This window comes from Salmo salar, unplaced genomic scaffold, assembly GCF_905237065.1.
Source record: "Salmo salar unplaced genomic scaffold, Ssal_v3.1, whole genome shotgun sequence".
NCBI classification, from domain to species: domain Eukaryota; kingdom Metazoa; phylum Chordata; class Actinopteri; order Salmoniformes; family Salmonidae; genus Salmo; species Salmo salar.
This window is the reverse complement of record NW_025549484.1, coordinates 183057-201693: the sequence shown is the minus strand read 5'-3', so window position 1 is coordinate 201693 and position 18637 is coordinate 183057. Positions and strand designations below refer to the sequence as shown.

Sequence of the window (18637 nt, the reverse complement as noted above, 5' to 3'; positions counted from 1 at the left end):
AATATTTACAATAGTATACAAGAGTAGATTTGATATTAGATTGTTCCAAGATGGCGCTAACCTGTATCGTCTAGCCTATTTTTCTGAGCATAGCATCCCCTTTTATTGCAAAGTGTGATTTCCCAGTAAAGTTATTTTTAAATCTGGCAATGCGGGTGCATTCACGAGCTGTTAATCTATAATTCTTTGAATGACAATATTACATTTAAAAAATATTTTAGAATAGTAATTTAGTAAATTGTAGCGCTAATTCACCGGATGCATTTGAGGGAAAATATTTTCTCAACATCACGCGCCGATGTAAAATGCTGTTTTTATATATAAATATGAACTTTATCGAACAAAAGAATGCATGTATTGTGTAACATGATGTCCTAGGAGTGTCATCTGATGAAGATTGTCAAAGGTTAGTGCTGCATTTAGCTGTGTTTTGGTTATTTGTGACGCATGTGGTTGGTCGGAAAATGGCGATGTGGCTAGTTTGACGATGTACTCCTCTAACATAATCTAATGTTTTGCTTTTGCTGTAAAGCCTTTTTGAAATCAGACAACGTGGTTCGATTCAGGAGAGTTGTATCTATAAAACGGTATAAAATAGTCTATGTTTGAAAAAATATATATATATATTTCGTTATGGTTCGGTTATGAATATGGCGATATGATTTTTCACTGGATGTTGATCCCGCATGCGGGACGAGCGCTTCAAGAGGTTTTAACCATACCACGTGGTTAAACTTTTAGACTATCGATACCGACAGAATAATAACAAGTCTTTGATATTAAGTACTAGTCTGCAGCTAGAAACTCGGTACCATTGAACGCGAAGACCGACGAAACATCCATTCTATAACGACATTAATGAATGTCGCTTTGAAACATCCATTCTAACCGAGAGAGAGAGAGAGAAGAGAGAGAGAGAGAGAGAGAGAGAGAAGGACGAAACTCTCCGACCAAGATCACGACGACACACTGAGCGTAAATATATATATTGATTGCAATTGTTTCCGAATGAGTGAGCGTTCATGTGCAAAGGTTTAGCATATCAATTGTTAATATTTATCAACTCTGTTGTGCCTTCTCAGCTGCCCCCAACCCCATTGTTTGTTCAACAAGCCGCCATGCCGGTTTAGCCCACTAGGGCACATTCCTCCACCATTTCTTTGTAACGATACCCACTGTTTTGTATGCTTTCTGTGAATTACTTAGTTTAGTAAATAAATGATTTTAAGACAATTGATGTATGGATGACTCTTAGTGAAGACTGCGTTCATGCAGATAACAACAATTTACGACATTTGGAATGAGACTGACGCGAGGTAAAGAATACACCATTTAAACCAGAAGATAATCGGTCAGATACTATAATATAATATATAATGTTATAATATAGGAAAGTTATATTAGGAAAATTATAACTTTGTAATCTGAATATTTTCCTTGGTGCCCTGATCTCCTAGTTAATTACAGTTAAACGATTAATCAGTAAAATCGCATAATAATAATTACAGAGAGTTATTTGATAAACATGTCTTCAGTTTAATGGTGCCCAAAGACACGACACCAGCAACAGTTATTTTCTACAAGCAACAATTCCAGAACACAATGGCCTTGTGTTTAGGTACAGACATACCAGGACTCTATGGAAGGCATGACATCACAGTCCAACACAGAACATATCCATTGAGAAGTTACAACAATTCAACACTAATTCTGCCACCACACTAGTTCCCACTCAAATGTGAGGGGCTGATGCTCAATGGCTAAGACTCAAATTGCTAGGGGGGTGAAATGTAGGGAAACAGTAATTCTGCTGATAGATTCTACATGTATGAACGACACATTGATACATCCAGCCCAAAGTGGGAGGTTTAAAAATATACTTTCTTAGTCGCCAAAGCAACAGAGCTGGTCTTTAACCTTTATAACCCTTAAACTTGTTTAATTATAACCATTATAACCCTTATACCTTTTTATTATAACCATTATAACCCTTATTACTTAACCATTATAACCCTTGTAACTTAGGGGATGTGAACGCAATAGTTGTGGGAATTACCACTGGACAAAACTCATCACTTTTCATCACAGTCACAGTCACATCCATCCTCATCATCACATTCCTTTAACTCCCCTGATGTTCTCGCCATCTTATTGCTCCCTTCTCCGCTCCCCTCTCCGCTCCCTTCCCTGCCCCTCTTTTCCCCGGCTCAACCTCTTCTACACCCTCTAAGTTCCTCCCTGTCTCGTCCTCTAATACACTCAGAATAACGGTTCTTGGACAGTTCTTTGGGAACACCTGAAAACCATCAACCTTGTAGCTGTTCTTCAACTCGCCTTCAAGTGATCCCCAGGTTTCCGGTGTCAATGTTTTTTTGTTGGTGTCCTGTACGTTCTTACTCCAGTGTGCTTGGGCCACCCACTGTTTCAGGTTGTTGTTGTAACAGCAGTAGGCTGTCCACATGAGATCTGGGATGTTCACTCGGTTCTTCAGTGTGTTGTTGTTACTGGGAACTGCTCCAGTCACCACATAGGCTTTTATCTGGTCGTTAGCATCCTTACAGTTAAGCTCAAGAGCGTCTCTGACTCTGCACTCCATTCTGCTCCAGCTGCCCTGGTTGAAGGATCTTGCCTGGGGAACGATGTTTGTCAGGGTGAAAGTGGACCTCTTGGCAGCATCATCAGGTGCGTACAAACATGGGAAAAGGTGACCTCTGTCCAGATGCTTGTTGTTATTTTTGTAGTCTGTGTCCGCAGCCTGCTGGTTGTGTGGGAAATCTTTATCATCCACCTTCATGTCATGTTGGTTATTTATATCTTCAAGCTGCAGAAACATCAGTCTGACATTACAACTCTAACTAGTTTAGATATTACAACTATTTAACTAGTTTAGACATTACAACTCTTTAACTAGTTTAGACATTACAACTCTTTAACTAGTTTAGACATTACAACTCTTTAACTAGTTTAGACATTACAACTCTTTAACTAGTTTAGACATTACAACTCTTTAACTAGTTTAGACATTACAACTCTTTAACTAGTTCACAATTTCATAATCCAGACTTAAGCTGAAAGTGAAACCAAAGGTGTATTATTGTCTCAAAGATACTGTATGTCTATAGCAGTAAACAAATACACATGTTGAATGAATAGAGATTAGAACTACCTGGGGCTCTATCATCCAGGACTGACTTGGTCTACCAACTACCTTACCAGTGAAGGTGTAGGCTGAGAACACAGGGATCCTGTTTGTCGTGTCGTAGAGAGTTGCAAACCTGTACCTGTCCTTGTAAAACTGGCAAATCGGCTTGTAGCGGTTCTGGTCCTGGACTGTCCCACCAACCAAAATACCTGGGAGATTTGGAGTTGTCCCCTCCAGGAAGAAATTCTGGCACTGTGGAACATCACTGAACTTCTCCACTACATGAGAGAGAGCAGGAGGAAGGAGAGAGAGAAGGAGGAGAGTAGAGAGATGATTCAATACCCCCATCATCACCTGAAGACTGAACACCACAGAGACAAAGATGAAGTTACAGAGACCAGTTGGTAGACTGGAGACTGTTGAGCTGAGTCAGGACAGACTGCTTTAAATAGTTATTACAGAGACCAGTTGGTAGACTGGAGACTGCTGAGCTGAGTCAGGACAGACTGCTTTAAATAGTTATTACAGAGACCAGTTGGTAGACTGGAGACTGCTGAGCTGAGTCAGGACAGACTGCTTTAAATAGGTTTTCAGAGACTCCTCCTTCAGGTGTCAAGACAGAAAGGGTTGATTTGCATAAACCCCTCTGTATGTTTCCATGGAAACTGCTGTAACAAATAACATGTGACTCACCTACTGTAGTTTCTAACATGTATGGACCCAGAACTGAATCACACAATATTACAGTTCTGGGTTAATGAGATTAGACTGCTCTAAATAGTGACTGCATCCACACTTTGGTTCTGGTAGAAAAACTGAATGAAACAGAGGAAGATGTTTACAACTGAATAAAACGGAGGAAGATGTGTCCAACAGGTAAAGGTTAATCTGGAGAATGTGGCTATTGGCTGAGCAGGCAACTATCAGGAGAAGGAAGGGCAGGTGGAATGTTTTTTAACCAAATTCCTTATAAATGTTTTGTTTGTGATATTGAAATTCTAAAACTGATGTTATAAACACTTATTTAGTAAAAGACAAGGAGAGGGTCGGGGAAATGACTTCCACAATGTCAGAGTTAGGGTCGATTTTAAATTCCTCAAACACGTCTGTGATCCTTGAAGAATACAGCTGTCTCATAACCATGTCTTCTACTCCCCCCTCTCACCCCCCCCTTCTCTATCCTCTGTTCACTTGTAACTTTTGCGAGGGTGGAGACTTCACTAACAGGAACTCAGTTTTCATTATTGGAAACCAGAAGATGGCAATAATGGATGTTTCATTTACTGGTGGTGTTTATGTTGGTGTATTATGTGGTCTGACCACTGCTGAGTTTATTTCAGAAACTGAAGTAGTTCACAGTAAGAGTTGACACAAGGCTGTGTATGTAGCATTAGAAAATGTGGTTCCTAACAACACTGTGGTCAGAGCAGCACTGGACTGATTAACACCTCAGACTCAGCAGCTGTAGATTCTTCAGTTGAGGAGGCCTTTTCTCATTACATAGATTATATACATTTAAGTCATTTAGCAGACGCTCTTATCCAGAGCAACTTACAAATTGGTGCATTCACCTTATGATATCCAGTGGAACAACCACTTTACAATAGTACATCTATATCTTTTAAGGGGGGGGGTTAGAAGGATTACTCTATCCTATCCCAGGTATTCCTTAAAGAGGTGGGGTTTCAAGTTACAAATAACACGGAAAAACATACACATAATAGAACAATTGGTTAGGAGACCGTAAAATGGCGGCCATCTCCTCCGGCGCCAACAGTGTGTGTGTGTGTGTGTGTGTGTGTGTGTGTGTGTGTGTGTGTGTGTGTGTGTGTGGCAGGCTTTCAATGATGGCAAAAAAACATTTGAGAGTTCGCTGATCCTGGTGCTAGAAGGGGGTAGGTTGAATGTTTGAAGGAGTACGGGACAATAAAAGCAGGGTTGGTGGAGCGGACCACTGCTGTTCTGTCTCTCTGCTGCCCTCTACTGGTCCTAGTGGAGAACCTCAGTCAGAGCAGGGTTGGAGGAGAGGACCACTGCTGTTCTGGGCCCCTACCGTACCTCCTCCTCTTCCTCCTCCCAGTCTGGTATCTATAGTAGACCCAGGACCCCTACTGTACCTCCTCCTCCTCCTCCCAGTCTGTTATCTACAGTAGACCCAGGACCCCTACTGTACCTCCTCCTCTTCCTCCTCCCAGTCTGTTATCTACAGTAGACCCAGGACCCCTACCGTACCTCCTCCTCCTCCTCCTCCTCCCAGTCTGTTATCTACAGTAGACAGCTAGCGGTTAGCGGTTAGCTCCAGTCCTCCAGGACAGGGAGGAAGTGCAGGTCGGTGCTACCCAGGTAGAGTCTCCCCTGGTGGGTGAACACGTCGCTGACGGCCCTGGTCAGGCTGCCTGTAGGGTCATGGAGAATCCCCACCACCTCCCCTTCGCCGTCCAACTCCAACACCAGGAGTGTTGAATTCTCAGTCAGAGTAGAGGAGACTGGGGAACAAACTAACACTTTTAGACTTTAGTTTATTATGCAAATATTATTTAAGTTAGATTAATCATATTTTTATACAAACAACATATCTCAGCTACCATAACACACTAAGTATGTTCCCAGGACATACCAGTCATTTACAATTCAACCAAGTGGAGGATATTAAATGTTATAATTGACCCAGTAGGTGAATGTTCCACAGGTCAATAATTTAACAAAAAGACAGGAGGATAGAATATTTACTTTAGGGCCTCAAAACCCTTTTTCTTCAATAAAACTAAAAGTCATCAATGGATTTAAACAAAACCTCTTGGGCATGTAGAGAAACTAACCAACCATTATCTCATTGAATAAGAGCTTTCTACATGGTTTCTACCTGGACTTATTTATCTGTTACAACTGACCCTTTGTTACTTTGTTCCCCAGTCTACCCTACCTTCATGGATAATATTTAAACTGACTGCTTCACTTAAGTATAACATTTTTTACTTCTTCATTACTGGTAAACTGTCACGGCTGTCAGAAGGAATGGACCAAAATGCAGCGTCTGTTTCGTTCCACATATTTATTTGATCGTGAAAAACGAAATGCAAATAACAAAGTCAACTTAATGACAAAAACTACAAACGGTGACGCAGGAGGAACAAACACACTCACAAAATATAATCACCCACAAAACAGGACGCGAAAAACCCTACTTAAATATGATCTCTAATCAGAGGCAATGAGGATCAGCTGCCTCCAATTAGAGATCAACCCCAACATAGAAATATAAAAAACAGAACCTAAACATAGAAATATAAAACATAGAAAACCCCAAAACACCCCCTGTCATGCCCTGACCAACTCTACTATAGACAATGTCATCTTACTTGGGTCAGGACGTGACATAAACAGCTGAAGCAGGTCACACTATTTTACTTCATGTAAAATTACCTTTCTAGTTGTGATTTAAAAGGTGTGGACATTTATTTGCTAATTGTTTACATCAAATTTTCCTTGAATGTTGGTTTGTATAACCTATACAGTGGTTTCCAAACTTTCTATTGTCCCGTACCCCTTCAAACATTCATGATTGTAAGCCTGTCACACACACACACACTATACGATACATTTATTAAACATAAGAATGAGTGTGAGTTTTTGTCACAACCCGGCTCGTGGGAAGTGACAAAGAGCTCCTATAGGACCAGAGCACAAATAATAATATAATAATAATCTAGCTCTTTATTTAACTTTCTGACATATAAAACCTTATTCGTTCATCAAAAATTGAGAATAATTCCCCACAGGTTAATGAGAAGGGTGTGCTTGAAAGGATGCACATAACTCTGCAATGTTGGGTTGTATTGGAGAGTCTCAATCTGAAATCATTTTCCTCACACAGTCTGTGTTTGCAGAAGAGGATGTCTTCCTTAATTGACCCCCATAAATGTAACAGACATACACCAGGATCTGTGCCAGGCACGCCATGTCTGCTGACTCATCCAGCTGTAACTCATATAATTCACTGGCTTGTATGTGAAGCAGTAATTGTTTCAAAACATCTCCTGACATGTCGCTGATGCGTCGTGTTGTTTGATGAAGGCATTGTCTGTGATGTTTTTTTTTAATAATAAACAAAATAATAATAATTTGACATTGTGTTGTTATTTTGCTGAACACTAGATGGTTTCATTTTGTTCAGACGAGTAAAACCTCTCCCAAATGTACAGCCCCGTACAGCCCCGTTGGAAACTATAAATGGACTGTTTAAAAATGTAAAGAAAAAAAAAGTTATCACATTTTTATTTGACGTTCTCCCGACGGCATTCAGCGTACCCCTGGGGGTTCATTTGGGAATTCCTGCTGTAGGCTATCCAATTCCTGCTGTAGGCTATCCAATTCCTGCTGTAGGCTATACAATTCCTGCTGTAGGCTATCCAATTCCTGCTAATATACTGGTCCAACAGTATGTTTCAGGTGATTATAGGTAAACCAATCCCTCCTAATATACTGGTCCAACAGTATGTTTCAGGTGATTATAGGTAAACCAATCCCTCCTAATATACTGGTCCAACAGGTGATTATAGGTAAACCAATCCCTCCTAATATACTGGTTCAACAGGTGATTATAGGTAAACCAATCCCTCCTAATATACTGGTCCAACAGTATGTTTCAGGTGATTATAGGTAAACCAATCCCTCCTAATATACTGGTTCAACAGGTGATTATAGGTAAACCAATCCCTCCTAATACACTGGTCCAACAGTATGTTTCAGGTGATTATAGGTAAACCAATCCCTCCTAATATACTGGTCCAACAGTATGTTTCAGGTGATTATAGGTAAACCAATCCCTCCTAATACACTGGTCCAACAGTATGTTTCAGGTGATTATAGGTAAACCAATCCCTCCTAATATACTGGTCCAACAGGTGATTATAGGTAAACCAATCCCTCCTAATATACTGGTCCAACAGTATGTTTCAGGTGATTATAGGTAAACCAATCCCTCCTAATATACTGGTCCAACAGTATGTTTCAGGTGATTATAGGTAAACCAATCCCTCCTAATATACTGGTCCAACAGGTGATTATAGGTAAACCAATCCCTCCTAATATACTGGTCCAACAGGTGATTATAGGTAAACCAATCCCTCCTAATATACTGGTTCAACAGGTGATTATAGGTAAACCAATCCCTCCTAATATACTGGTTCAACAGGTGATTATAGGTAAACCAATCCCTCCTAATATACTGGTTCAACAGTATGTTTCAGGTGATTATAGGTAAACCAATCCCTCCTAATATACTGGTCCAACAGGTGATTATAGGTAAACCAATCCCTCCTAATATACTGGTTCAACAGGTGATTATAGGTAAACCAATCCCTCCTAATATACTGGTTCAACAGGTGATTATAGGTAAACCAATCCCTCCTAATATACTGGTCCAACAGTATGTTTCAGGTGATTATAGGTAAACCAATCCCTCCTAATATACTGGTCCAACAGTATGTTTCAGGTGATTATAGGTAAACCAATCCCTCCTATTATACTGGTCCAGCAGGTGATTATAGGTAAACCAATCCCTCCTAATATACTGGTCCAACAGGTGATTATAGGTAAACCAATCCCTCCTATTATACTGGTCCAGCAGGTGATTATAGGTAAACCAATCCCTCCTAATATACTGGTTCAACAGTATGTTTCAGGTGATTATAGGTAAACCAATCCCTCCTAATATACTGGTTCAACAGGTGATTATAGGTAAACCAATCCCTCCTAATATACTGGTCCAACAGGTGATTATAGGTAAACCAATCCCTCCTAATATACTGGTCCAACAGTATGTTTCAGGTGATTATAGGTAAACCAATCCCTCCTAATATACTGGTCCAACAGTATGTTTCAGGTGATTATAGGTAAACCAATCCCTACTATAGGAGACACTACTGTGCTCCCATTGATCAATGTTAACCAGTTAGATTCATTATTATAAGGAAATTGTTCTGCCAAATTGAACACCAACATTTTGTGGCTGAGGAGGACAAGAGATCTTTCACCATTAAGGCTCGACTGGACAACAGACAGTCCTTCACAGAGATGGTTTTAATAAGGTCTCTTACCTTCTTTAAGTTGCGATCAGAGTGATGTCTGAGTCCATCTGGGTCACGGCACCAAATGTTGTAGAAAATTAGATCCAAAGATGAAGGCAGAGACTTTTTAATTGTATAGAAGCATCTTTAATCAAGCAGCTGCAGGGGAGATTATTCTCATTTCACAGGGAAGAACTCCCTGAGTAAATGGATCCATGTCCCTTATATAGTGAGAGGTGATAATACAATCATATTGTTACACAACAGTTATTTATACCAGCAACAGTTATTTATACCAGCAACAGTTATTTATACCGGCAACAGTTATTTATACCGCAACAGTTATTTATACCAGCAACAGTTATTTATACCAGCAACAGTTATTTATACCAGCAACAGTTATTTATACCGCAACAGTTATTTATACCGGCAACAGTTATTTATACCGGCAACAGTTATTTATACCGGCAACAGTTATTTATACCAGCAACAGTTATTTATACCGGCAACAGTTATTTATACCGGCAACAGTTATTTATACCGGCAACAGTTATTTATACCAGCAACAGTTATTTATACCAGCAACAGTTATTTATACCGGCAACAGTTATTTATACCGGCAACAGTTATTTATACCGGCAACAGTTATTTATACCGGCAACAGTTATTTATACCAGCAACAGTTATTTATACCAGCAACAGTTATTTATACCAGCAACAGTTATTTATACCGGCAACAGTTATTTATACCGGCAACAGTTATTTATACCGGCAACAGTTATTTATACCAGCAACAGTTATTTATACCAGCAACAGTTATTTATACCAGCAACAGTTATTTATACCAGTGTCATGACGTTGCCCTCTGGGTTTTCTATGCACCATCCCCCGACCTCTATACTTCTGACACTGCTGTGGTGAAGGCGGTCGTAAAATTCCAAAGGAGAATGTTCTGCCTCATAGCCCCAGTATAATGAGACAGAGTGTTTTCATAGAGAGACAAAGGAATTCTTCCAACTCACATAATTGGAGAACCGGACGACATTTATGTTCTGGAGAAGGTATAAAGGATTGGTGAAGAATCCAGCTACGAACTGGTCCGCTTGGTACAATTTTATGATACTCATTAGAGACAATATTGCCATATTACCATATTAATGTTTATATAATAGCCTCAGCTATGAGACTTACATCTAAATGGCTGTATACAATGATTTAATAAGATTAAAGCTATTTGGAATATGTTGAGATGCTATATACTGATGTTAATGTGATAGAATTGTATTTCTGTACAAAGCTTAACTCAGTCAACGGCACGCCCCCAGGGACACAGACAGGACAAGGCGTCATGTGGCAGCCTTTTACGTTCAGTATATAAGCCCCACACAGAATTACTTTCTTCAGACCAGGCCTCCACTCCGTTACGAGTTGGCCAATAGGTTTGACCATGCATTCCGCTACTGAACTTTAACCTCTTGACGCACGCCAAGGATAGGGGGCGCTACAGCGAATTTTGAAAAAAATACGTGCCCATTTTAAACGGCCTCCTACTAAAACTCAGAAGCTAGGATAATTAGTAGATGTGGATAGAAACACCCTAAAGTTTCTAAAACTGTTTGAATGGTGTCTGTGAGTATAACAGAACTCATATGGCAGTCAAAACCCCGAGACAGATCCTAACAGGAAGTGGAAATCTGATTTTGTGGACTCACCTTCAGCACTTTGCCTATAAAACACACCGTGAGTTAGGATTCATTGAGCACTTCCTAAGGCTTCCACTAGATGTCACCAGTCTTTACAAAGTGGTTTGAGTCTTCTATGGTACAAACTGACCGAAAGAGAGGCTGTGGAACTTGGTCACAGGGGAGGGCCATTACCATTATGACTCGGGCGCCCCTGGCTACCCGCCCCTTTCAAAACGTTTAGTAAGACAATGCAATCGTCCCTCTTGAATATTATTGAAGCTCTGGTTGAAAAAGGCCCTAAAGATTTATGTTATACAACGTTTGACATGTTTGAACAAACTTAAATATATATTTTTGCACATTCGTGACGACAAGTCCCGCGCACTACGGTACATTTTGAGTAGCCTTCGAACGCGCTAACAAGAAGAAGCTATTGGGACATAAATTATTAACTTTTTCGAACAAAACTACATTTGTTGTGGACCTGGGATTCCTGGAAGTGCCTTCTGATGAAGATAATCAAAGGTAAGGGAATATTTACAATAGTATACAAGAGTAGATTTGATATTAGATTGTTCCAAGATGGCGCTAACCTGTATCGTCTAGCCTATTTTTCTGAGCATAGCATCCCCTTTTATTGCAAAGTGTGATTTCCCAGTAAAGTTATTTTTAAATCTGGCAATGCGGGTGCATTCACGAGATGTTAATCTATAATTCTTTGAATGACAATATTACATTTTAAAAATATTTTAGAATAGTAATTTAGTAAATTGTAGCGCTGATTCACCGGATGCATTTGAGGGAAAATATTTTCTCAACATCACGCGCCGATGTAAAATGCTGTTTTTATATATAAATATGAACTTTATCGAACAAAAGAATGCATGTATTGTGTAACATGATGTCCTAGGAGTGTCATCTGATGAAGATTGTCAAAGGTTAGTGCTGCATTTAGCTGTGTTTTGGTTATTTGTGACGCATGTGGTTGGTCGGAAAATGGCGATGTGGCTAGTTTGACGATGTACTCCTCTAACATAATCTAATGTTTTGCTTTTGCTGTAAAGCCTTTTTGAAATCAGACAACGTGGTTCGATTCAGGAGAGTTGTATCTATAAAACGGTATAAAATAGTCTATGTTTGAAAAAAATATATATATATATTTCGTTATGGTTCGGTTATGAATATGGCGATATGATTTTTCACTGGATGTTGATCCCGCATGCGGGACGAGCGCTTCAAGAGGTTTTAACCTCTATGGGCTAGGTGGGACGCTAGCGTGCCACCCGTGGTGCACTCCATCAACAGCAGGTGCATTTCAAGAGCGGCAAATTTGAATCCAAATAAATGTCAAAATTCAAATTTTTCAAAAATACAACTATTTTACACCATTTGAAAGATAAACATCTCCTTAATCTAACCACGTTTTACGATTTCAAAAAGGTTTTACGGCGAAAGCATAAATTTAGAGTATGTTAGGACAGTACATTTACAAGAGTTGTGTGTAATGTTTTGTCAAGTCAAAGACAGGGTCACCAAAACCATAAAACCAGCTAAAATGATGCACTAACCTTTTACAATCTCCATCAGATGACACTCCTAGGACATTATGTTAGACAATGCATGCATTTTTAGTTCTATCAAGTTCATATTTATATCCAAAAACAGCGTTTTACTATGGCATTGATGTTGAGGAAATCGTTTCCCTCCAATAACCGGCAGTCAAGTCAGCGTCACAAATTAAATAATTAAAATTAGAAAACATTGGTAAAATATTATATTGTCATTTAAAGAATTATAGATTTACATCTCTTGAACGCAATCAACTTGCCAGATTTAAAAATAACCTTACTGGGAAATCACACTTTGCAATAATCTGAGCACTGCGCCCAGAAAAATACGCGTTGCGATACAGACTAGACGTCATGTTGGGGAGATCTAAAATCGAAAATACTATGTAAATAATCCATTACCTTTGATTCTCTTCATCAGATGTCACTTCCAGGTATCACAGGTCCATAACGAATGTAGTTTTGTTCAAAAAAGCTCATCATTTATGTCCAAAAATCTCCGTCTTGTTCGTAAATGATCTAAGCCAGCCGGACTTCTCGTCATGAACGAGGGGAAAAAATATATTTCCGTTCGTTCAAACATGTCAAACGTTGTATAGCATAAATCATTAGGGCCTTTTTTAACCAGAACATGAATAATATTCAAGGTGGACGAATGCATACTCTTTTATAACGTATTGGAACGAGGGTACCCAACATGAACTCGCGCGCCAGGTGTCTAATGGGACATCATCGTTCCATGGCTCTTGTTCGGTCAGATCTCCCTCCAGAAGACTCAAAACACTTTGTAAAGGCTGGTGACATCCAGTGGAAGCAATAGGAAGTGCCAAAATATTCCTAAACCCCTGTGTTTTTCAATGGGATAGGTTTAAAGTCAATACAACACATCAGGTATCCACTTCCTGTCAGAAAATGTCTCAGGGTTTTGCCTGCCAAATGAGTTCTGTTATACTCACAGACACCATTCAAACAGTTTTAGAAACTTTAGAGTGTTTTCTATCCATATATAATAAGTATATGCATATTCTAGTTACTGGGTAGGATTAGTAACCAGATTAAATCGGGTACATTTTTTTATCCAGACGTGCAAATGCTGCCCCCTAGCCCTAACAGGTTAACCATACCACGTGGTTAAACTTTTAGACTATCGATACCGACAGAATAATAACAAGTCTTTGATATTAAGTACTAGTCTGCAGCTAGAAACTCGGTACCATTGAACGCGAAGACCGACGAAACATCCATTCTATAACGACATTAATGAATGTCGCTTTGAAACATCCATTCTAACCGAGAGAGAAAGAGAGAGAGAGAGAGAGAGAGGACGAAACTCTCCGACCAAGATCACGACGACACACTGAGCGTAAATATATATATTGATTGCAATTGTTTCCAAATGAGTGAGCGTTCATGTGCAAAGGTTTAGCATATCAATTGTTAATATTTATCAACTCTGTTGTGCCTTCTCAGCTGCCCCCAACCCCATTGTTTGTTCAACAAGCCGCCATGCCGGTTTAGCCCACTAGGGCACATTCCTCCACCATTTCTTTGTAACGATACCCACTGTTTTGTATGCTTTCTGTGAATTACTTAGTTTAGTAAATAAATGATTTTAAGACAATTGATGTATGGATGACTCTTAGTGAAGACTGCGTTCATGCAGATAACAACAATTTACGACATTTGGAATGAGACTGACGCGAGGTAAAGAATACACCATTTAAACCAGAAGATAATCGGTCAGATACTATAATATAATATATAATGTTATAATATAGGAAAGTTATATTAGGAAAATTATAACTTTGTAATCTGAATATTTTCCTTGGTGCCCTGATCTCCTAGTTAATTACAGTTAAACGATTAATCAGTAAAATCGCATAATAATAATTACAGAGAGTTATTTGATAAACATGTCTTCAGTTTAATGGTGCCCAAAGACACGACACCAGCAACAGTTATTTTCTACAAGCAACAATTCCAGAACACAATGGCCTTGTGTTTAGGTACAGACATACCAGGACTCTATGGAAGGCATGACATCACAGTCCAACACAGAACATATCCATTGAGAAGTTACAACAATTCAACACTAATTCTGCCACCACACTAGTTCCCACTCAAATGTGAGGGGCTGATGCTCAATGGCTAAGACTCAAATTGCTAGGGGGGTGAAATGTAGGGAAACAGTCATTCTGCTGATAGATTCTACATGTATGAACGACACATTGATACATCCAGCCCAAAGTGGGAGGTTTAAAAATATACTTTCTTAGTCGCCAAAGCAACAGAGCTGGTCTTTAACCTTTATAACCCTTAAACTTGTTTAATTATAACCATTATAACCCTTATACCTTTTTATTATAACCATTATAACCCTTATTACTTAACCATTATAACCCTTGTAACTTAGGGGATGTGAACGCAATAGTTGTGGGAATTACCACTGGACAAAACTCATCACTTTTCATCACAGTCACAGTCACATCCATCCTCATCATCACATTCCTTTAACTCCCCTGATGTTCTCGCCATCTTATTGCTCCCTTCTCCGCTCCCCTCTCCGCTCCCTTCCCTGCCCCTCTTTTCCCCGGCTCAACCTCTTCTACACCCTCTAAGTTCCTCCCTGTCTCGTCCTCTAATACACTCAGAATAACGGTTCTTGGACAGTTCTTTGGGAACACCTGAAAACCATCAACCTTGTAGCTGTTCTTCAACTCGCCTTCAAGTGCTCCCAAGGTTTCCGGTGTCAATGTTTTTTGTTGGTGTCCTGTACGTTCTTACTCCAGTGTGCTTGGGCCACCCACTGTTTCAGGTTGTTGTTGTAACAGCAGTAGGCTGTCCACATGAGATCTGGGATGTTCACTCGGTTGTTCAGTGTGTTGCTCTTACTGGGAACTGCTCCAGTCACCACATAGGCCTTTATCTTGTTGTTGTTATCCTTACAGTTCTCCACAAGATATTTTCTGACTCTGCACTCCATTGTCTTCCAGCTGCCTCGGTTGAACTTTTCGTTCTGGGGAACGGCGTTTGTCAGGGTGAAAGTGGACCTCTTGGCAGCATCATCAAGTGCGTGTGAACATGGGAATAGGTGACCTCTGTCCAGATGCTTGTTGTTATTTTCGTAGTCTGTGTCCACAGCCTGGTGTGTGACAGCTTTATTATCCACCTTCATGTCAGGTTGTTTTTTTAGATCTTCAAGCTGCAGAAACATCAGTCAGACAATACAACTCTTTAACTAGTTTAGACATTACAACTCTTTAACTAGTTTAGACATTACAACTCTTTAACTAGTTTAGACATTACAACTCTTTAACTAGTTTAGACATTACAACTCTTTAACTAGTTCAGACATTACAACTCTTTAACAAGTTTAGACATTAACTCAAAAAAGTCACAATTTAACAACCCAGAATTAAGCTGAAAGTGGTTGTAATAAAGGTGTATTATTGTGTCTCAAAGATACAGTATGTCTACAGCAGTAAACAAATACACATGTTGAATGAATAGAGATTAGAACTACCTGGGGCTCTATCATCCAGGACTGACTTGGTCTACCAACTACCTTACCAGTGAAGGTGTAGGCTGAGAAAACAGGGATCCTGTTTGTTGTGTCGTGGAGAGTTGCAAACCTGTACCTGTCCTTGTAAAACTGGCAAATCGGCTTGTAGCGGTTCTAGTCCTGGACTGTCCCACCAACCAAAATACCTGGGAGATTTGGAGTTGTCCCCTCCAGGAAGAACTTCTCACAATCTTTAACATCACTGAACTTCTCCACTACATGAGAGAGAGCAGGAAGAAGGAGAGAGAGAAGGAGGAGAGTAGAGAGATGATTCAATACCCCCATCATCACCTGAAGACTGAACACCACAGAGACAAAGATGAAGTTACAGAGACCAGTTGGTAGACTGGAGACTGTTGAGCTGAGTCAGGACAGACTGCTTTAAATAGTTATTTCAGAGACCAGTTGGTAGACTGGAGACTGCTGAGCTGAGTCAGGACAGACTGCTTTAAATAGTTATTACAGAGACCAGTTGGTAGACTGGAGACTGCTGAGCTGAGTCAGGACAGACTGCTTTAAATAGTTATTACAGAGACCAGTTGGTAGACTGGAGACTGCTGAGCTGAGTCAGGACAGACTGCTTTAAATAGTTATTACAGAGACCAGTTGGTAGACTGGAGACTGCTGAGCTGAGTCAGGACTGACTGCTTTAATAACCTCTTAAGGAGACGCCCCTTTAAAAAAAAAAAGTTGCCTAAAATGACATTCCCAAATCTAACTGCCTGTAGCTCAGGACCTGAAGCAAGGATATGCTGATTCTTGGTACCATTTGAAAGGAAACACTTTGAAGTTTGTGGAAATGTGAAAGGAATGTAGGAGAATATAACACAATAGATCTGGTAAAAGATAATACAAAGAAAAGAAAAAAACTTTATTTTGTATTTTTTTATACCATCATCAACTGTAGGCCTATTCCATATAAACTGCTCTAACTGTAGGCTTATTCCATATAAACTGCTGTAACTTTAGGCTTATTCCATATAAACTGCTGTAACTGTAGGCCTATTCCATATAAACTGCTGCAACTGTAGGCTTATTCCATATAAACTGCTGTAACTTTAGGCTTATTCCATATAAACTGCTGTAACTGTCGGCCTATTCCATATAAACTGCTGTAACTGTCGGCTTATTCCATATAAACTGCTGTAACTTTAGGCCTATTCCATATAAACTGCTGTAACTGTCGGCCTATTCCATATAAACTGCTGTAACTGTCGGCTTATTCCATATAAACTGCTGTAACTTCAGGCCTATTCCATATAAACTGCTGTAACTGTAGGCCTATTCCATATAAACTGCTGTAACTTTAGGCCTATTCCATATAAACTGCTGTAACTGTAGGCCTATTCCATATAAACTGCTGTAACTGTAGGCCTATTCCATATAAACTGCTGTAACTGTAGGCCTATTCCATATAAACTGCTGTAACTGTAGGCCTATTCCATATAAACTGCTGTAACTGTAGGCCGATTCCATGGATACTGCATGGTAATCAGACCTCCAGGCCTTTTAACAAGAACCACCACAGACGTTTTAATATAAATCATGTTCATTTCAGATTATAATGGTCCATGACTGCCATTGAGAATGTCATGTCCCCGTTCCTGGACTTTTTCTATATAAGTGTTTTAATACACTGATGTTGTTAGAATTTCAATATCACAAACAACATGTGTGTTAGGAGGACTCCATTTGAGGTCATTATGTTTGTTTTTCTCCCTGCCCCTCCTGTGTGTTAGGAGGACTCCATTTGAGGTCATTATGTTTGTTTTTCTCCCTGCCCCTCCTGTGTGTTAGGAGGACTCCATTTGAGGTCATTATGTTTGTTTTTCTCCCTGCCCCTCCTGTGTGTTAGGAGGACTCCATTTGAGGTCATTATGTTTGTTTTTCTCCCTGCCCCTCCTGTGTGTTAGGAGGACTCCATTTGAGGTCATTATGTTTGTTTTTCTCCCTGCCCCTCCTGTGTGTTAGGAGGACTCCATTTGAGGTCATTATGTTTGTTTTTCTCCCTGCCCCTCCTGTGTGTTAGGAGGACTCCATTTGAGGTCATTATGTTTGTTTTTCTCCCTGCCCCTCCTGTGTGTTAGGAGGACTCCATTTGAGGTCATTATGTTTGTTTTTCTCCCTGCCCCTCCTGTGTGTTAGGAGGACTCCATTTGAGGTCATTATGTTTGTTTTTCTCCCTGCCCCTCCTGTGTGTTAGGAGGACTCCATTTGAGGTCATTATGTTTGTTTTTCTCCCTGCCCCTCCTGTGTGTTAGGAGGACTCCATTTGAGGTCATTATGTTTGTTTTTCTCCCTGCCCCTCCTGTGTGTTAGGAGGACTCCATTTGAGGTCATTATGTTTGTTTTTCTCCCTGCCCCTCCTGTGTGTTAGGAGGACTCCATTTGAGGTCATTATGTTTGTTTTTCTCCCTGCCCCTCCTGTGTGTTAGGAGGACTCCATTTGAGGTCATTATGTTTGTTTTTCTCCCTGCCCATCCTTCTCCCGACAGATGCCTGCCCTCTTAGCAGCTGAGAGACAAATTCACCAGATGAACCTTGACCTGTTGCGATGTCGTAGTGAGGTTGATGGAGGAGCCTGTTGCAATAGCACTTTTGTTAGTTTAATG

The 18637-nt window shown here is 40.0% G+C and overlaps 2 protein-coding genes across 3 annotated transcripts; both read right to left on the bottom strand.

The window, feature by feature from the left end:
• Positions 1-1515: 1515 nt before the first annotated feature.
• LOC123738295 (endonuclease domain-containing 1 protein-like) lies at positions 1516-16461 on the bottom strand. Of its 2 annotated transcripts, XM_045713360.1 has the most exons (3): positions 16164-16461; positions 3167-3343; positions 1516-2821 (listed from the first exon to the last, which is right to left on the bottom strand). In XM_045713360.1, the coding sequence occupies exons 1-3, from the start codon at positions 16311-16313 to the stop codon at positions 2123-2125; spliced, it is 1026 nt and encodes a 341-aa protein (XP_045569316.1). In that variant the 5' UTR covers positions 16314-16461; the 3' UTR covers positions 1516-2122. The 2 variants fall into 2 exon arrangements, with proteins under 2 accessions (XP_045569316.1, XP_045569318.1); XM_045713362.1 differs by lacking the exon at positions 16164-16461 and having other exon boundaries at positions 3282-3383.
• LOC123738296 (endonuclease domain-containing 1 protein-like) lies at positions 14367-16230 on the bottom strand. Its single transcript, XM_045713363.1, has 2 exons — positions 15987-16230; positions 14367-15665 (listed from the first exon to the last, which is right to left on the bottom strand). The coding sequence occupies exons 1-2, from the start codon at positions 15999-16001 to the stop codon at positions 15213-15215; spliced, it is 468 nt and encodes a 155-aa protein (XP_045569319.1). The 5' UTR covers positions 16002-16230; the 3' UTR covers positions 14367-15212.
• Positions 16462-18637: the final 2176 nt, after the last annotated feature.

What these genes read in the sequence shown, in the direction of transcription:
- LOC123738295 (XM_045713360.1), bottom strand. Translation starts at nt 16,313, where the DNA reads ATGATGGGGGTATTGAATCATCTCTCTACTCTCCTCCTTCTCTCTCTC. An exon ending in CAAATCTCCCAGGTATTTTG is followed by an intron (nt 3,344 to 16,163) that starts GTTGGTGGGACA and finishes CCAGGTATTTTG; the next exon opens with GTTGGTGGGACAGTCCAGGA. An exon ending in CCTGGATGATAGAGCCCCAG is followed by an intron (nt 2,822 to 3,166) that starts GTAGTTCTAATC and finishes ATGTTTCTGCAG; the next exon opens with CTTGAAGATATAAATAACCA.